The sequence below is a fragment of the Salvelinus fontinalis genome, chromosome 23 (assembly GCF_029448725.1).
Source record: "Salvelinus fontinalis isolate EN_2023a chromosome 23, ASM2944872v1, whole genome shotgun sequence".
Classification (NCBI taxonomy): Eukaryota; Metazoa; Chordata; class Actinopteri; order Salmoniformes; family Salmonidae; genus Salvelinus; species Salvelinus fontinalis.
Window position 1 is genome coordinate 41,123,396 of NC_074687.1, and position 20,727 is coordinate 41,144,122.

Sequence of the window (20,727 nt, forward strand, 5' to 3'; positions counted from 1 at the left end):
GCGGGAGGTCCAAACATTCAACTTCAGCTACTGAAATCTGCTAAATGTAACTACAACTATTATAGTGTATATATTACTAAATGTACAGTACTGTGGCAAGCAAATGAACTTAAAATGAACCGTGAGCAAATTCAGCATGCTATAGACTAGACTAGAGTGTTTCTAACAGAGAAATATTGACCTCAGATCACTTGGTACCGGTACCCCTTGTATATAGCCTTGTTATTGTTATTTTATTGTGTCACTTTTTATTATTTTTTACTTTAGTTTATTTGGTCAACTGTACTGTTGGTTAAGGGCTTGTAAGTAAGCATTTCACGGTAAGGTCTGCACTTGTATTCGGCGCATGTGACAAACAAAGTTTGATTTGATTTGTCTAACAGAGAAAGACTGGTCGCATATCAGTGTAAAATGGAATATGCCACATCATCAGGCTTTGAACGCTGAGGTCATTAAAATGTCCCTACCAGCCAATGACATGCTGATCAGTCTGACACTGACGCAGCTTCGCCAAGCATTCTGGATCCATTAACTACTATTCTTATCATCTGCCGTACAGTCATGTCCTCCTAGTCAAGCGTCATCTGGGCCTGTTGGAAAATCCAGGATTTGTCCAGAGATTTAGGGCGAGCCCTTCTCTCTCTCTCTCTCTCTCACTGATGAATGAGGAAGAAGTGAGAGCATTACAACAGCAGCCCTCATTGCAGTTTAAAAAATATCAGCTCATATATCTGATCAATCAGCATTACTGAAGATCCATTAAAGCCTTGAGAACAAGCTGCCTCTGCTGCACATCGCTCCACAATGATTCACAATTATCCAAAGGTAAATAATCTCCAGTGGATTTATGCTCCGCTCTCCAATAATCTCTTAAACCAGAGGCAGTGATTTCCATGGGGGACAATTCACATTTGCTCCAGGCCCCAGGTTAAGAGGATTTCCATTTTGCAATCCAAATGGCACCCTATTCCCTTTATAGTGTGCTACTTTTGACCAGAGCCCAATGGGCCCTGATCAAACGTAGTGCACAATGAAGGGAATAGGGTGCATTTGGGACGCATCCCCAGTCAACCCTCCTAGAGCTTCAACGCTGGGTTAGTGGAGGTTTAGACTCTGATCTGATCGAGGTTCTTCTCGGTGGTGACACCCTCCATTAGGACAATGGCTTAAACCTGATGGGCTTGCAGAGAGAGCTGAGCTGGATTATTCAATGAACTATGCATCTAACACATGCCCACTACAGCCACTCAGATCATCCATCAATCTATTTGTACAGACACTACATTAGATATACGGTGCACAAAGAGCTGAAGGCCAGCTATACTGTCTGAAACATACTATATTTGTAACCTCACTGACTGAAAATGGGTCTAAATGTATAGGGAGGTAACAAACATTTCAGCTTCAACTGAGGGACTTATGAGACCGAACATTGTTCATAGTCTCTCTCTTTCTCATGAGACAGTACATCAAATCAATCAAATGTTATTTGTCACATGCTTCGTAGACAACAGGTGTAGACTAACAGTGAAATGCTTACTTACAGGTCCTTTTCCAACAATACAGAGTTGAAGATAAAATGTTAATAAAAAATATAAATAGTGACACGAGGAAAAAATACACAGTGAATAACAAATACAAATAAAGAGTAAAAATAACATGGCTATATATAGGGGAGTAGAAAATAACATGGCTATATATAGGGGAGTAGAAAATAACATGGTTATATATAGGGGAGTAGAAAATAACATGGCTATATATAGGGGAGTAGAAAATAACATGGCTATATATAGGGGAGTAGAAAATAACATGGCTATATATAGGGGAGTAGAAAATAACATGGTTATATATAGGGGAGTAGAAAATAACATGGCTATATATAGGGGAGTAGAAAATAACATGGCTATATATAGGGGAGTAGAAAATAACATGGCTATATATAGGGGAGTAGAAAATAACATGGTTATATATAGGGGAGTAGAAAATAACATGGTTATATATAGGGGAGTAGAAAATAACATGGCTATATATAGGGGAGTAGAAAATAACATGGCTATATATAGGGGGGTAGAAAATAACATGGTTATATATAGGGGAGTAGAAAATAACATGGTTATATATAGGGGAGTAGAAAATAACATGGCTATATATAGGGGAGTAGAAAATAACATGGCTATATATAGGGGAGTAGAAAATAACATGGTTATATATAGGGGAGTAGAAAATAACATGGTTATATATAGGGGAGTAGAAAATAACATGGCTATATATAGGGGAGTAGAAAATAACATGGCTATATATAGGGGAGTATAAAATAACATGGCTATATATAGGGGAGTAGAAATAACATGGCTATATATAGGGGAGTAGAAAATAACATGACTATATATAGGGGAGTATAAAATAACATGGTTATATATAGGGGAGTAGAAAATAACATGGCTATATATAGGGGAGTAGAAAATAACATGGTTATACATAGGGAGCAGAAAATAACATGGTTATATATAGGGAGTACCAGTAACGAGTTGGTGTGCAGGGGTACGAGGTAATTGTATTGTGCATACACAGTATGTTTGGACACACCTACTCATTCAAGGGTTTTTCTTTATTTGTATTATTTTCTACATTGTAGAATAATAGTGAAGACGTCAAAACTATGAAATAACACATATGGAATCACGTAGTAACCAAAAAAGTGTTAAACAAATCAAAATATATTTTAAATTTGACATTCTTCAAAACAGCCACCCTTTGCCTTGATGACAGCTTTGCACACTCTTGGCATTCTCTCAACCAGCTTCATGAGGAAAGTTTTTCCAACAGTCTTGAAGGAGTTCCCACATATGCTGAGCACTCTTTGGCTGCTTTTCCTTCACTCTGCAGTCCAACTCATCCCAAACCGTCTTAATTAGGTTGAGGTCGGGTGATTGTGGAGGCCAGGTCATCTGATGCAGCACTCCATCACTCTCCTTGGTCAAATAGCCCTTACATAGCCTGGAGGTGTGTTTTGGGTCATTGTCCTGTTGAAAAAAAAAATGTCCCACTAAGCGCAAACCAGATGGGATGGCGTATCGCTTCAGAATGCTGTGGTAGCCATGCTGGTTAAGTGTGCCTTGAATTCTAAATAAATCACAGACAGTATCACCAGCCAAGGACCCTCACACCATCACACCTCCTCCTCCATGCTTCACGGTGGGAACCACACATGAGGAGATAATCCGTAGACCTACTCTGCGTCTCACAAAGACATGGTGGTTATAACCAAAAATATCAAATTTGGAGTCATCAGACCAAAGGACAGAGTTCCACTGGTCTAATGTCCATTGTTCGTGTTTCTTGGCCCAATCAAGTCTCTTCTTATTATTGGTGTCTTTTAGTAGTGGTTTCTTTGCAGCAATTCAACCATGAAGGTCTGATTCACACAGTCTCCTCTGAACAGTTTAGATATGTCTGTTACTTGAACTCTGTGAAGCATTTATTAGGGCTGCAATTTGAGGTGCAGTTAACTCTAATGGTATCTCTGGGTCTTCCTTTCCTGTGGCGGTCCTCATGAGAGCCAGTTTCATCATAGTGCTTGATGGTTTTTGCGATTGCACTTGAAGAAACTTTCAAAGATCTTGAAATGTTCCACATTGACTGACCTTCATGTCTTAAAGTAATGATGGACTGTTGTTTCTCTTTGCTTATTTGAGCTCTTCTTGCCATAATATGGACTTGGTCTTTTACCAAATAGGGCTATCTTCAGTGTGTCAGTGTAAGTATGTGTGAGACTGTGTGTGCATAGGCAGTGCCAGGAAGTCCAGGCATCCATTTGAGGTAGTACGGGTATCCGTACTTGATAAGTGACTATATCTTAAATTTCAAGACTATAGAAGGTTTGAAACACAATGAGGTCAGAATTGTTTTATGTATTTTTGATAGAATTATCTATTTCTGTTTTTGAAGCTTTCTCAACTAGAGGATATTCTTTACAGGAGGAGCTATTCAGATCTACTGTACACCCAGAGATGGCACAGAATGTTCTGGGAACCAACAATGTTGACATGCTGACTACGTATACAGACTTGATTAATAAAATCAATAAGCTATTTTCTTAGTGAGTAGGTGATTTCGGTAACTATTGTATACTTCTGACGCCTGCTACAATGGCTTACCCATTACCAAACGATTACGCTCTTGCACAGCTTTCATCGAATCCCATTCGTAATGGACACTTTTTGTTGGGTTTAACGTCAAATGGCACCCAATTAATTTAGGATGGAACCTGCAAGTAAGCATTTAGTTGAACAGTGTAAACCATGTATATCCCACATATGGTGTGTGTGTGTGTGTGTGTGTTGGGGTGTCAGTGCAACAGAGGTAACCATTTGATTAGCTATTTAGAAGGCTTGTTTAGAAGTCTTATGACTTGGGGATAGAAGCTGTTTACGGTCATGTTGGTTCCAGACGTGGTGTTTGGTACCGCTTGCCGTGCGTTAGCAGAGAGGACAGTCTATAACTTGGGTGGCTGGAGTCTTTGAGCCTTTTGGGCCTTCCTCTGACACCACCTGGTTTAGAGATCCTGGATGTCAGGGAGCTCGGCCCAAGTGATGTACTGTGCAGTACGCCCTACCCTCCGTAGTGCCTTGCGGTCGGATGACAAGCAGTTGCCATACCAAGCGGTGATGCAGCCAGTCATGATGTTCTCAATGCAGCTGTAGAACTTTTTGAGGATCTGAGGACCCATGCCAAATATTTTTAGCCTCCCAAGGGGGAAAGAGGCGTTGTCGTGCTCTTTTCACTACAGTGTTTTTCAGAGAGAGGGAGAGAGAGAGAATGCCTCCAACTGATCCAGGTGACCAGACACCCACCAATGTAGTGATTTCTATATGAAAACATGCACAGTATCCTCACAAGTTCAAGTGAACTGCTCAATAGTATCCTCGGGCTTAGAAATTTAAAAAAGACTGTGGCATCTGCCCTTTTCTCTGGCTCTTCAGCCCAACAAACCCATTACTGACCCCCTGACATGGACCACGACAACAGTAACTCCATCCTAAAGCCCATAGGTCTTCTGCCCTAGTCCTTGTCCAGTGATTTTGTCAGCAATTACTGCTGTATGGTCTTCACACTCACATACAATGGGTCTGTAGACACGTTCAATAGTGTTGAGCAAAAACAAAAGCGCTCTATTCTTTCATTCCTGGTTCCTATAAAACATATGTTTACAGTTTTGGGGGATATACATGGAGATTAATCGATTAGCCTACTTAAACTTTTGTTGAGTTATTAAATATGTATTTTAAATGGACAAATAAGTATGAATACAGTATACAGTATTGCAATCCACAAGTGACAGTGCTAAGAGCTTACTGCAACAGCGGCTATGTAGTTTGCCATTCTATAGCTAGAGGTCTCCTGATATTTTTTTCTTTATCTGTTGCGGTCTAGTACTGTCTTTTTTGCTAGATAGGGCCATCTACTTGAAGTGCTGCCCGTCTTCCCAGTAGCCTACTTGGTGTGTGAACTGCTGACTGCTCATATGCTGCAAATGATTGTTGACACATCAACCGGGATCGAGGGGCAGGGCAATTTGTGACTTGTTTGGTAATCAGTGGCTGTATTGGAGGGGGAGTGGTTTCTACTCTCCGAGGCAATCAGCAATTAGTACAGGGGGTTGTGCTCTTCACCCCTGCTAGGCAATTAGAAATGAGTGTTAGTACTTCAGTCTCCACTGGTTTCTAAGCGGCGGCCGTATTAGCGGTGGTCTCGTCGCTGAAACAGAGACCGTTCTGCCGAAGGAAGGAAAGAGTATCTTACCTATTTATTTTCTCATCTCATTTAGCTTTTTTTTGTATTTTTGGTAACTACAGTGTGTGTTTTCTATACCTGTACACTCCTTTCCCTGTAGGCTTTACAGACGCTCCCCACACCTTGGCTACATCTCTTCTAATTTAGTGTACCCTGCGCGCACAACCTCTGTGCAATTTTGGGTCTCTGGCAGCGTTTGGAACGGCCGATCTGAGGTCAAGAACGCAGAGTTCATCTCAGCCTATGCTGCCATTCAATCCTTTGATTAGTTTTTTGGGGGGGGGGCCCTGAGGGAGACATGGATAACCCCAGAGAACACTGATTCTCCATCTGACAACATTTTCTCTCATAGTCCGAGAGCGTGTGGTCGTCGCGGTTGTGGCACAGGGTTACTAATTTCTCAAAACTGGAGATTTCCTCTTTCATTCCCTCTTTCAAATCCATCTCCTCATTTTAATTATATGCTTTCACTTGTCCACTCAGGCTTAACATTGCTGTAAACTATCGCCCACCAGGTGCCCTGGGAGAGTTCCTCAATGAGCTTGACACCTTGATAAGTTATCGGCCCTCTCTATACACCAAGTCACTCGGTTACATCATGTCCTCACATGGTCTCTATCATTGCTATGCGGATGACACTCAACTACTTTTCTCCTTCCCTCCTTCTGTCACCCAGGTGGTGACGCGCATCTCTTCGTGCCTGGCAGATATCTCATCTTGGATGTCGGCCCACCACCTCAAGCTCAACCTCTACAAGACTGAGCTTCTCTTCCTCCCAGGTAATGCCTGCCCGCTCAAAGACCTCTATCACGCTGACAACTCCACAATGTCGCCCTCCCAGAGTGCAAAGAACCTTGGCGTGACCCTGGACAACACCCAGTCGTTCTCTGCAAACATCAAAGCAGTGACTCACTCCTGCAGGTCCATGCTCTACAACATCCGTAGAGTACGACCCTATCTCACACAGGAAGCGGCACAGGTCCTAATCCAGGCACTTGTCCTCTCCCGTCTGGACTACTGCAACTCGCTGTTGGCTGGGCTCCCAACTTGTGCCATCAAACCCCTGCAACTTATTCAGAACACAGCATCCCACCTGGTTTTCAACCTTCCCAAGTTCTCCCATGTCACCCCGCTCCTCCGCACACTCCACTGGCTTCCAGTCGAAGCTCATATCCACTACAAGACCATGGTACTTGCCTAAAGTGCAGCAAGAGGAACTGCTCCACCCTACCTTCAGGCTATGCTCAAACTCTACACCCCAACCCAAGCACTCCATTCTGCCACCTCTGGTCTCTTGGTCCTCCCACCCCTACGGGATGGCAACTCCCGCTCAGTCTAAGCTCTTCTGTCCTGGCATGGCACGCCAATGGCGGAACCAGCTTCCCCCTGAACCTAGGACAGTGGAGTAGCCCCCCCCCCCACCCCACCCTTCTAGCTCTGACTTAACTGATACACTTTTTCTCAATAAAGTAGCTGCTTACTATGCCCGTATGTTGTCCCACCTAGCTTAAGATGAATGCATTAACTAAGTCACTCTGGATAGGAGCATCTGCTAAATTACTCAAATGGAAATCCAAGTCATTTTAGATGTTGTTTTCAATTTCATAAGAACTGTGCTCTTTTGGTTTCCATCAGCAGTTCCCAATGTGATTTTCAAACTCAAAGTGGAATCATTGATTCTCTCCAGAAAGGCTGTGAAGCCTGCTTATCAAGAGGGAGCAAAGGCTCAAGCCATGTGGGAGATCACATTGATCTGCAGGCGGCTCTGATTATAGTATATGATCTTTAGCTTGATTTCCAACATCCTCAAGCCATTTCTATGCTTATTTGACTTTGTAGAGTGGAAGGGGACTTTGTGGCCTGTACAAGGTTGCTGAGTTAAGAGACTGGATGCATCTCTTATGGCTCCCTATTTAGTTCACTACCTTTGACCAAAGACTCTGTAGGGCTCTGGTCAAAAGTAGTGCACTATAAAGGGCTAGTACTTGGTGAAGTCACTCTCAATTGGCTTAGTGCAAGGGTATCAAATTCAATTCCTGGAGGGCCAAGTGACTGTGGGTTTGCGCTCTTCCCTTGATTGATGAATTAAGGTCATTAATTAGTTAGGAACTCCCCTCACTTGGTTGTCTAGGTCTTAATTTGGCACGAATTGAAAGGAAATAACAGACCGGTAGACCCACGGCCCTCCAGGAAGTGAGTTTGACACAGCTGGCTTAGTGCTTCCACAAACACATTGCTAGGAAAATTGGCATTTTTCTGTAAGTACATCGTACATTCCAAGATTATAAAAGGTTTGAAACACAATGTGGTCAGAATTGTTTTATGTATTTTTGGTAGCTTCAAAAACAGAAATACATAATTCTCTCTAAACTAGAGGATATTATTTTATAGGAACTACTGTACAGTTCTATTGTACACCCAGAGATGGCACAGAATGTTCTGGGAACCAACAATGCTGACTACATATACATAATTGATTAATAAAATCAATAAGCTATTTAGTGAGTCGGTGGTTACTGAATACTTCTGACGTCTGCTGCGATGGCTTACCCATTACCAAACGCTTACCCTCTTGCACAGCTTTCGTCAAACTTTTTGTTGGGTTTAACGTCAAATGGCACCCATTTACTTTATGTTGGCACTCTTATCTTTGTTGCAATGTTCGAAGGAACCTGCAAGTAAGCATTTCATTGGACGGTGTATACCATGTGTCGTATTTACAGGATATACAACTAATAAAACCTGAAACATAACTTTATGGTCAGACCATATGCTTAATGCAGTACCCAACATAGACCGAGCCACCGCTGAGGTGTACCTACCCTCATCTGGAATCAAACATTCTTTAAGAGTCCACTATTGACTAGATTGTGTACACGCTAGAATCGGCGTCCACTTGTCCAAATGAGACATAATGCAATTGAGAGTGATCCAATCCATATGGCTTACTGTAGGACTTCATAAGTTGCAATTCCTTAGTCATAGCATGGTGCTTATATGGTTGTATAATATTGTAAGGCTTGTATATTGATGTAATACATTTGGTTGCATAATTCAAACAAATGGATATCATAGGTAATCATCCAATCTAAAACCAACATGTGTAAAATACATGTTTTGCTACACAATAAAATATAAATTATACAATACTACACAGAAACTGCAGTATATAAATGTATTGTAGTCATACACTGAGTATACAAAACATTAAGCTCACCCTTTCCATGACAGACTGACCAGGTGAATCCAGATGAAAGCTATAATCCCTTATTGATGTCACTTGTTAAATCCACTTCAATCAGTGTAAATTAAGGGGAGGAGACAGGTTAAAGAAGGATAGTTTAAGTCTTGATACAAGTGAGACATGGATTGAGTATACTACTCGCCAATGTCCAGTCTCTTGACAACAAGGTAGATGAAATTCGAACAAGGGTTGCCTTCCAGAGAGACATCAGAGATTGCAACATTCTCTGTTTCACGGAAACATAGCTCCCTCGGGATATGTTGTCGGAATTGGTTCAGCCACCGGGCTACTCCATGCATCGTGCCGGCAGGGATAAACTCCTCTCTGGGAAGAGGAAGGGCGGGGGTGTATGCTTCATGATTAACGACTCATGGTGTAATCATAACAACATACAGGAACTCAAGTGATTGGCATCTTACCATTCAAACAATGAATCCTGATCTAGGATAACTTTTAAAACATGAAATTATTTGGCTTGCTCTAAAAGGATTCATATGTTTAAAAAATAAACTGTTTTAGTGTGGGGAAAACAACCAGGTTCTATTTTGTATTAGCTCTGGAGAAACGAACCACCCTTGCTGTCTCTGCCTGGCTGGTTCCCCTCTCTCCACTGGGATTCTCTGCCTCTAACCCTATTACAGGGGCTGAATCACTGGCTTACTGGTGCTCTTTCATGCCGTCCCTAGGAGGGGTGCGTCACTTGAGTGGGTTGAGTTACTGACGTGATCTTCCTGTCTGGGTTGGCGCCCCCCCTTTGGTTTGTGCTGTGGTGGAGATCTTTGTGGGCTATACTCGGCCTTGTCTCAGGATTGTAGTTGGTGGTTGAGGATATCCCTCTAGTGGTGCGGGGGCTGTGCTTTGGCAAAGTGGGTGGGGTTATATCCTTCCTGTTTGGCCCTGTCCGGGGGTATCATCGGATGGGGCCACAGTGTCTCCTGACCCTCCTGTCTCAGCCTCCAGTATTTATGCTGCAGTAGTTTATGTGTCGGGGGGCTAGGGTCAGTTGGTTATATCTGAAGTACTTCTCCTGTCTTATCCAGTGTCCTGTGTGAATTTAAGTATGCTCTCTCTAATTCTCTCATTCTCTCTTTCTTTCTCTCTCTCGGAGGACCTGAGCCCTAGGACCATGCGTCAGGACTACCGGGCATGATGACTCCTTGCTGTCCCCAGTCCACCTGGCCTTGCTGCTGTTCCAGTTTCAACTGTTCTGCCTGCGGTTATGGAACCCTGACCTGTCCACCGGACGTGCTACCTGTCCCAGACCTGCTGTTTTCAACTCTTAATGATCGGCTATGAAAAGCCAACTGACATTTATTCCTGATTATTATTTGACCATGCTGGTCATTTATGAACATTTTGAACATCTTGGCCATGTTCTGTTATAATCTCCACCCGGCACAGCCAGAAGAGGACTGGCCACCCCTCATAGCCTGGTTCCTCTCTAGGTTTCTTCCTAGGTTTTGGCCTTTCTTGGGAGTTTTTCCTAGCCACCGTGCTTCTACACCTGCATTGCTTGCTGTTTGGGGTTCTAGGCTGGGTTTCTGTACAGCACTTCGAGATATGTGCTAATGTACAAAGGGCTATATAAAATAAACTTGATTTGATTTGAAGTCCTTCTGCTCACCCAACCTAGAATTCCTTATAATCATATGCTAGCCATATTATCTCCCAAGAGAATTCTCGTCATAGCGGTGTACATTCCCCCTCAAGCAGACACCAAGACGGCCCTCAAGGAACTTCACTGGACTCTATGTAAACCATATATCCTGAGGCTGCATTTATTGTAGCTGGGGATTTTAACAAAGCAAATTTGAGAACAAGGTTACCTAAATTCTATCAGCATATTGATTGCACCACGCGCGGGTGTAATACATATCACCGCCACCTTACCGGCCACCCTAGACCCACTTCAGTTTGCATGCCGCCCCAACAGGTCCACAGACGATGCAATCGCAATCACGCTGCACACTGCCCTATCCCATCGGACAAGAGGAATACCTACGTAAGAATGCTGTTCATTGACTACAGCTCAGCATTCAACACCATAGTACCCTCCAAGCTCATCATCAAGCTGGAGGCCCTGGGTCTCAACCCATTCCTGTGCAATTGAGTCCTGGACTTTCTGACGGGCTGCCCCCCAGGTGGTGAAGGTAGGAAACAACATCTCCACTTCACTGACCCTCAACACTGGGGCCCCACAAGGGTGTTTGCTCAGCCCCCTCCTGTACTCCCTGTTCACCCACGATTTAGTGGCCATGCTCACCTCCAACTCAATCATCAAGTTTGCAGATTACACAACAGTAGTGGGCTTGATTACCAACGACGACAAGACAGCCTACAGGGAGGAGCTGAGGGCATTCGGAGTGTGGTGTCAGGAAAATAACCTCTCACTTAACGTCAACAAAACAAAGGAGATGATCGTGGACTTCAGGAAACAGCAGAGGGAGCACCCCCCTATCCACATCTAAGGGACAGCAGTGGAGAAGGTGGAACGTTTTAAGTTCCTCGGCGTACATATCAGGCAAACTGAAATGGTCCACCCACACAGACAGTGAGGCAAAGAAGGTGCAACAGTGCCTCTTCAACCTCAGGAGGCTGAAGAAATGTGGCTTGTCACCCAAAACCCTGACAAACTTTTACAGATGCACAATCGAGAGTATCCTGTCAGGCTGTATCACAGCCTGGTATGGTAACTGCACCGCCCTCAACCGCAAGGCTCTCCAGAGGTTGGTACGGTCTGCACAACGCATGACCGGGGGCAAACTACCTGCCCTCCATGACACCTACAGCACCTGATGTCACAGGAAGGCCAAAAAGATCATCAAGGACAACAACCACCCAAGCCACTGCCTGTTCACACCGCTACCATCCAGAAGGCGAGGTCAGTACAGCTGCATCAAAGCTGGGACCGAGAGACTGAAAAACAGCTTCTATCTCAAGGCCATCAGACTGCTAAACAGCAATCACTAACTCAGAGAGGCTGCTGCCTACATTGAGACCCAATCACTGGACACTTCAATAAATGGATCACTAGTCACTTCAAACAATGGCACTTTAAATAATGCCACTTTAATAATGTTTACATATCTTACATTACTCATAAGTGTATATACTGTATTTTATACCATCTATTGCACCTTGCCTATGCCGCTCGGTCTTATTCCATCCCTTTACATTTGTGTGTATTAGGTATTTGTTGTGAATTTGTTAGATTACTTGTTAGATATTACTGCACTGTCGGAACTGGAAGCACAAGCATTTCCCTACACTCTCATTAACATCTGTTAACCATGTGTATGTGACAAATGAAATGTGATTTGATTTGTGCATATGTGCCATTCAGAGGTTGAATGGGAAAGACAAAAGATTGAAGTGCCTTTGAACAGGGTATGGTAGTAGATGCCAGGCGCACCGGTTTGTGTCAAGAACTGCAACACTCAACAGTTTCCTGTGTGTATCAAGAATGGTCTATCATCCAAAGGACATCCAGCCAACTTGACACAACTGTGGGAAGCAATGGAGTCAACATTGGCCAGCATCCCTGTGGAACGCTTTCGACACCTTGTAGAGTCCATGCCCCGACGGATTGAGGCTGTTCTGAGGGTTCCTAATGTTTGGTATACTCCGCGTAAGTGCACTTTATTAAAGGGATTCACCCAAATGACATAATGACATATTGGTGAACTATCCCTTTATTAAGAATGGCAAAAAAGGCCTAAACTAAATAATATTAACATGTGTAATACAAGGATCAAAGACCATTAGGCCAACCAAATACATTTTACGATGTTCATTGGAGCCTCTTAAAGCAACAGAGAGAATGGGTGACAGACTGCCAAAATCCTAAGCCATTAATTCCCCCAAAAGCTTACACTGACATATTTAGTCGGAAAATGACCTCAATGCTGAGCACATGTGCCAAACCGGATAACACCATTTCAATTCAACTAAGAGCATAAGTAACTCGTATGTACTGTAGCTTCAGGCACTTGTCGTGATGGAAATGAGTCTGGAATCGAGAAGGCCACATAACTTTTTAGCTTCTTTCTGGCGGAGGTTTCTCCCCAATTCCAACCTTGAAAGCAGCTTAGCGGGCCACTTGTAAACCTGCTTACTGGAAAGGGCATGTCGGGAAATACTGGGCCAAAGAAGGAAAGGACGCTCCTGTGGATAAGCTTGATTAACCAGGGATACGGAAGATCCAACTGTTGGATAAAGGCAGAGTGTATCCCAAATGGTACCCTATTCCCTATAAAGTGCACTAGTTTTGACCAGAGCCCTATGAACGCTGATCAAAAGTAGTGTACTATATAGGGAATAGGGTGTCATTTGAAACTGAACCATTTTCTCATTCTCAAGTGTTTTTCTCTTAATTGTGCACTCAGGCTGAGATTCAACAAGTTTATTAGTAACTCCATTGCTTTTCTTTGAAGTTACTTTGGTGTTTGTTCTCCAAACTTCCCAAAAGTAATAGTATGAGAATAGTGTAATTTGTATAGGACTACTGTGTTTACATCGAACAATTACTTGTTTGAATTGGACTACCGTGTAGAGCTAACAAATCTGTGTCAAATAAATGTCTGTCTAGCCTGAGTCATGGTGACTGTTTCGCATGGCCACAAACCCACATCTACAGAGCAAACGCTATAATGTATTTTTGATTAGGTTTTAAGACTATAGTATTAAATCCATTGGCTTCTATGGAATTCATCAGTTGTGCTTGTTTCACCAACCATCAGTGCTTTGTCTATGTGTCTCTGAAGTATGCTTTTGGTGTTGTTGTTTGTGTCTTGCTGGTGAGAAACCTAATTTCACCTCGTGGGATTAATAAAGTTTATTCAATTTCGGGCTCACCTCTGAGAGCAGGCAGCAGTGAGTGGTCCTTCCTGTCGTCACATTTGTTACATTCACTGAAGTAGAGCAGCAGGAAGACATCCACCAGGACCCAGACGAGCGAGGTGGTCAACACCACCTTACAGTATACGAAACGCCGCATCGGCCCCCGGTGACGTGACGTGGTGGCAGAGAAGAATCAGCAGGCTGGCCCCTGACAGAAAGCACGAACTCTGGAGACTAAACAAGGTAACGGAGGGGAGACACACCGGGATGTCATCCCACTACATAGAGAGGAGAGGAAAACACACAGACCTGGTTAGAAAGAGAACTTTAAGAAATGAAAAGAAAACATTTCATTGAAATGTTAAGAGTGAACATTGTGACAAAGAAAACTGAGGAGAATTCATTGATTTCACCATACAGCTTCCACCAACAGCTAACTTCCTTTAAACATGTCTTTTATGGAGCACAGTTGTTGACAATGACTTGGTATTTTTCCATTTGAGAGAAAAGCAGAAAGCTAATTCCTTCCTCAGAGAGTCTGCATATCATCTGTGGTTTATTGGCGGATTTGCCTAGACCAGGCAGATAGATTTCAGTCCAATGAGAATGTTTGTGCGGAACAGAAATCTCAATGGAATGAAATGAATACCTCACTAGTATTCCACATGAAAAAAAATTTGCTATGTAATGTGCCTTTCTCTAAGGAGAATTATTGGTTTACAGAGGCAACAAGCTGCACTCAATTCTCCCTGTATGAAAGTGTGTGTGTGTGTGTGTGTGTGTGTGTGTGTGTGTGTGTGTGTGTGTGTGTGTGTGTGTGTGTGTGTGTGTGTGTGTGTGTGTGTGTGTGTGTGTGTGTGTGTGTGTGTGTGTGTGTGTGTGTGTGTGTGTGTGTGTGTGTGTGTGTGTGTAAAATCACAATAGATGTGCTGGACAAGACCGTTCTAAAAGAAGCAGCCAGAAGAGAATAAATAAACATTGTAAACAAAATGGACACTCTTTTCATAATATGAATTCATATCTACCTGACAACTTTGATACGATAGTGATGGATTAGATCACAACTGAAATAGAGCCTGCTTTGTACGTTTTAGATTTTTTTGCTCCTACAAATGTTCATCTCCAATCCAATGTAATGATGTACAAGAAGGTTGCTTTGACTGAAAGGTCTGCACTATGGTACTTCACCTTTAAATGTCCTGTAAAGCAATAAGAGCTATCTATGATCCCAAAGTCTTGCGTTTTCATTTCGGGGAGAAATTAGACCATATTAATGGCATAAAAGGCTATCAAATATTTCTGTCTTACACACAAATTCTAGTATTGTGTGTGTTCTGTGGGGCATTGAGTTTCCATAAACGCGGTCACATAACCACACGTAAAAATACAACTGAAAACAGAAACCCCCTTGGTGTACGTTGAAGTGGTGTGTGTGCATTTTTGTTTACCCACATCATCCTCCAATATGCCCAAGGCCTTATGCCAATGGGTGGTTCTTATAACACCCCTCTAGGCTCATCCCCAGAAGGAAATCTGACTATCCCATTTCCTTATCATTCTCCTGCAGCGTAGTGCAGTCTTTGAGCTCACAACATCCCTCTCTGCTTCATGTATATGTCCATCACAGTAGATGACAAGCCTGTCCTGAGTTAACTGTTACCTCTTCCAAAAACAAGCCTGGTCGTCCAGTCACGTTTATTAGTAGCGTCACAGCCCTGTAAACAACAGTCACACTGACAATAGTTCATCATTGACCGCTTTCTGTCATAAGTAGGCCTACAAAGCTTAACCAAATTTACAGGACATTTAAGGTGGGACATTAGCCACAAAATGGCCTTGAGAATGGCAGTCTAATAAAATAAAGACTCCTTTGTGTGCACTGTTGTCATCCGTTGCAGTGGACTTTCCCAAACCTTAAAAATGTATAGATTCCGGTGGTAAAGTATTCCAATCTAAATCGAATCCTCTATCTCAAAAACATAATGAATCTGATTGAAATGAAAGAGACCAACGCCTAGTAACACTAGGCCCTGGAACCTTACTCCACGCTACTTTCATCATATTGAATTCTATGCTAATTTCTGCAACAACAAAAAATCAGAAACATGTCTGCTGTGTTTTCCCGCGGCCATCTGCTTAGAACTGTCGAGTGCAATGTTTGGGTCTGGTGCCACCAACCAGGCTGGAGGCGACGCTCGCATTCCCCCTCTGAAGCGGCTGGGTCATTAGTCCAACCATCTGCACGGATGAATATTTCCTGTCTGTTGAGCAGTGCACTACAACAAGGTCTCTCCCCTCATTACAGCATACATTTTAGCTGAAAACACTTGTCGAAACAACACAAACCTTATTGACCGTGGCGACGCTTTGACGCTTTAACCCACGGGCCAGAAGTGTTACATTTTTTGGCCCCTCTGACACGGACAGTTACTTTTTGACTCTATCCATACTCCTACACATCAAACAAGGCTGCTCTGAAGTTCAAACAATGGCAATTCAACTCTAATGTTCTCTATCATTTCTGACTGGTTTATTCTGGAATCCCAGATGCAGAATTATCTGAAGTACATTATTCTTCACTCAAGAAGCAGACTGAACTTCTCTTGTGTACAGGGAATTTAATACAAGCTCACTTAGGTCCACTCCAGGGCCACTGATATAAGCATTATGACAGGGAGCACTTTGCGCACAATCTTATACAATGTTCAGAAAAGGATAAATCAGCACAAATCGTCCAGCTTTAGGCATTCAGGGTACAGGAAATGATTATCAGGGTGGACTAGAGGGCTGATCCTCTTAAGTCCGTCCGTCGCTCCGATCCAATGGGGTGCTGTGACGACGTCAATAACAAAGGGAAGAGGTGGGCTGTGCTACTAAAGTACATGAGGGAATACTTTAGCGGCATATCTATTGGGCAGGGCCCCACAACCCTCATCCTGGAGATACCGTCCTGTAGGTTCAGTCCAGCCTTAACCCAACACACCTGATTCAGATATTTAAGGTCTTGGTGAGCAGCTACTTAGTAAAAACAGGTGTGCTTTGGTTAGCCTCACACTACCATCCTGATCTCGTGGACTTAGGGAGTGAACATTATTTATAACAAGGGTTACATGGAGAAAATCGGACCTCTCTGAAATGAAAATGGATGGCCATCCGTTCAGCAAGATATATTTGACCTAAACCCTCCATGAATGCTTGAAAAAAAACAAGTGACCTTCCTCTACACCCAAAATAATAATTAAAACATAAAGTGGATAGCAGAGAACCTGTCTACCATTTAGTTTCACTTCTTGGACAGACCAGAGCCTTAGCTATGCAGTTTTAGAAACTGTTCTTTGTCCTGTAAGCATTAGGCTACATCGCAAAGCATGAACTGTGATAGAGCACAGGGCTGCGGGCCAGAAGGTTGTGGGTTCACATACCACCGTAGAAAAGAGTAGGGGTGGAAAGATCAGTGTATTTGCAGGTCCAAGAAGAAATTGCCTTTTATAAACATTTCATGCAATTCTACATCATTTTGCATATTAGCAGAATATTTTTTAATACCACACAAAATATCAAAATGACAGGCTAAGAATGGACAGAGCGATAGGCCAATGTGTTCATCTTATCATATTTCTCCAATGCTAAATCAGTGTGTCTTGTCTGCAATGAAACTGTCCCTTTTTGCAAATAATTGAATCTGAGACTTCATTAGGAATCTGAGCATGGTACTTCCACAAGTTGACCTACCCAGACAGAGTAGACCTAGTGACACTGCTGGCTACTCTTCTTCCGTGGCTGAACCCAACTAGAGAGGGTCACACGTGTTTCCCTAAAAGCTGTATGGGTTTAAACATCTTCTACTGTACAGAAAGTGAATAGCTTAATCAATTGAAACTGACAGAATTAGATTACTTTTCAAGCAAAGTCTATTTTTTTGTCTCCTCGGCTATAGAAGGATGTAGCTTCGCACTCTCATTCTCGAACTGAACAGAACATAGGCTGTAGGCCAGTCCGCGCGCTAGAGTACATTATTTGGACTAGGCCTAATCCTAAATTATTTTCAGAAGAAGCCTTTGACTCTCCTCCTGAACTGCCATCATAGACCTACACAGCACAGCCATTGGTTAGGCAGCACACAAAAAAAATGGAATCACCAAGAGCAGAGCAGGTCGGGGCTCAGGGTTGGAATATCCCTCGCAGTGTGTAATGCAGCCTAGATATATTTACACCATCCCAGAAGCTATCTTAGAAATATAACTTTGCTCTATGCTTCTCCGAGCATGCACTTCGTAGCCTATAGGCTATGGGTCATTTGATTGAGACCACACTAAATAGCCTGTAGGCGCATTCCCAGCGGAGAATCAGAGATGGGGGGCGGCATCGGCCACACATCGATATATAGCCTAATAAGCAACCAATTCTAAAACACTGACAAATATTAACATTTCATAATTTACAAAGTACATGACCCTTCCTTAGACTATATTGAAAAAATACTAAACCCTCCCCTTGACTGAAATTGAAAAAGCATGACCCTTCCCCATTTTCCTCCAGGTACCCATTCTGTGCATTTATATCCATCCCAAGCTCACAAGATCAGGATGGTAGTACGAGGCTATGCTTTATTGGGGTTGGACTGAAAACCTATAGGACGGTAGATCTCCAGGAAGTGGATGTAATGTAAGTATAGTACCACTCTATTCATCGAGACCATTATGAAGTGAGAGACAACCCACAGGGTGTGATATGGTGGAAAGCCAAGCACACCCTCCCTTCACTCAGCAGCAGACAGATAAATAGAGGCGAAAGGGAACATATTGATTCGTCCGTTGTCTTATACAGCTGATCTAAAGACAACTTGTCCATAACAAATAGGCTAAGTGAGACTTAACTTGTTGACCTATTTGAGAACCCACTGGCTACTACTATTTCACTGTTGCCAGTGTCTCACTGCAGGGTTGGGTTCAATTTGAATACAAGGCAGTCAATTCAGGAAGTAAACTGAAATTCCAATTCACTGTTCAATAAGTGAAGAGAAGCAAAAAGAGAAGCTATTTGTGTCAACGATTTCCCCATTTTTGAATGACCCCAACCCGGCCTCACAGCAATATATCTAAAGGTAAATTGCTAGAACAATTGTATGGCAAAATGTCATCCTTGATATCTGACCTCCACAACAATCTTGTCATTATGATGGATGAGTAGGGTACTGACTTCAAACTGCTGCAGAAGGACAGGTGTATATCCAGGCTACAGCTCATTGATATCATTCCTACATTCAAGACTAAGATGATCTAATTGGAATGTTTAGCAACAATGTTACAACAAATATTGTAAATATAGCCTATATCAGCAGCAGGCAGATATAAGACCTTACATTCCTGCAATATCTAATTGACAGTCTAGAATCTAGTAATTAATAGATGGAACACTGGAACGTGCTGTATTCCAAATGAACATTTCTACTGTAGCCATCTCTTATGACACTGTCTGACTGCTGAAAGATGAAAGCACGTCATTCAAGAAACATGTCATTTTGTACTATATATATATATATATTATTCAATACTTACAGAAAATATGTCTTATTGTAATCAATTAATGGCACAATGATGTCTCGCTTGCCAGCAACGTGTTGCATAGGGTTAACAGCACTAATGTAATTCACTAATCATTTTTGAATGGTTTAAATGGTAAATCAAACTATCAATCCAAATGTTCCGCAGACGGAAAACCTGTATCTGAACGAAGAGCATAATTTTACGTCCCGATGATGTTGCTGGTTGGCAATCTTTATTGCTTGATACCTATACTCTTTGCTAGTCCGTCTTCAGAATGTACTGCAGTCGTCCCGACGCGACACGTAGCCTACCGATATAATGTAGCCTAAACAAGTTTCCCTGTAATCTCTAACATTCTATGCAGCACAAAATGATATGTCTTTGTATCCACCTGTTCTCGGAAAGAATAATGTATAACGGGATAACGGACAGGCGATGCGTTCTGGTGCAATCTACCATGAAAACTATAGAGGCAATAGTCCTTTTTCTCATCCGTAATTGGTTGCAAGTCACGTCGATCAGGAAGTCCTGCTGATCCTGAGCATCAAGGGCGTCTGGTAAATGTATTTCTTTCAGTGTGCATCATATGGGAAATAGCCTAAAGCACAAAACTCAAATACATAGGTTACACACGGCATATTGAAGTATCCTACAATACATAATATAATATATTCGTTGTATGAATTATTTGTAGGCTATATCTGAAAATATAAGTAGTTTATACACAGTTCATAATTAGTTAATATGTAGGATCTATAAATTGTCCGTAAAAAGTATTTGTTCAAATTGTGTTATTGACGTTTGGTGTTTCCAAATATTGAGTTGATAAATGAACAATTCAAAATCAATTAAACCTAAATTAGGAGCAAAGTTTGCACCTTACAAACCAATATTACCCAGAATAATGAATAATTTCTCAATCTGGCCCTAAATATCATCACAGCAAAACTGAACAGAAAATGTGTTGAGTGTGCCAGCTTTGTAACCTATACCTAGGCTTACTATGTTAGCACTGCTCTGTGCTCATGCCACAACCTGCTCTCAGAGCAGTTTGTATTATTCTGTAAGTAAATCCGAGACTCTCCATTTAGTATGTTACGTTTCGTATTGTATGTATTAATTTGTGGATGTCCATCGCCCATTTCTTATGATATGTTATGAATTACAATTTGTATTATATGTTACACATTTGCAAAATATACAATATGTTGCGAATTAGTCAAATTTACAATATGTTACCAATTTGCGAAGATATGATATGTTACAAATTCTAGCTATGTGGCTAGGTGGCTAACGTTAGTTAGG

General features: G+C 42.3%; 1 protein-coding gene across 3 annotated transcripts in view; it reads right to left on the bottom strand.

The window, feature by feature from the left end:
- Positions 1–19,928, bottom strand: part of LOC129821337 (polypeptide N-acetylgalactosaminyltransferase 13) — a 61,214-nt gene extending 41,286 nt beyond the window's left edge. The window contains exons 1-2 of one of the 3 annotated variants that reach the window (XM_055878910.1): positions 19,435–19,924; positions 13,892–14,154 (exon numbers count right to left, since the gene is read on the bottom strand). In XM_055878910.1, the coding sequence (XP_055734885.1) occupies positions 13,892–14,033 (142 nt within the window). In that variant the 5' untranslated portion in view covers positions 14,034–14,154; positions 19,435–19,924. Of the gene's footprint in view, positions 1–13,891; positions 14,155–19,434 lie in introns of all 3 variants that reach the window. The other 2 variants (XM_055878909.1, XM_055878908.1) reach the window with 2 other exon arrangements.
- Between the last annotated feature and the right edge of the window lie 799 nt (positions 19,929–20,727).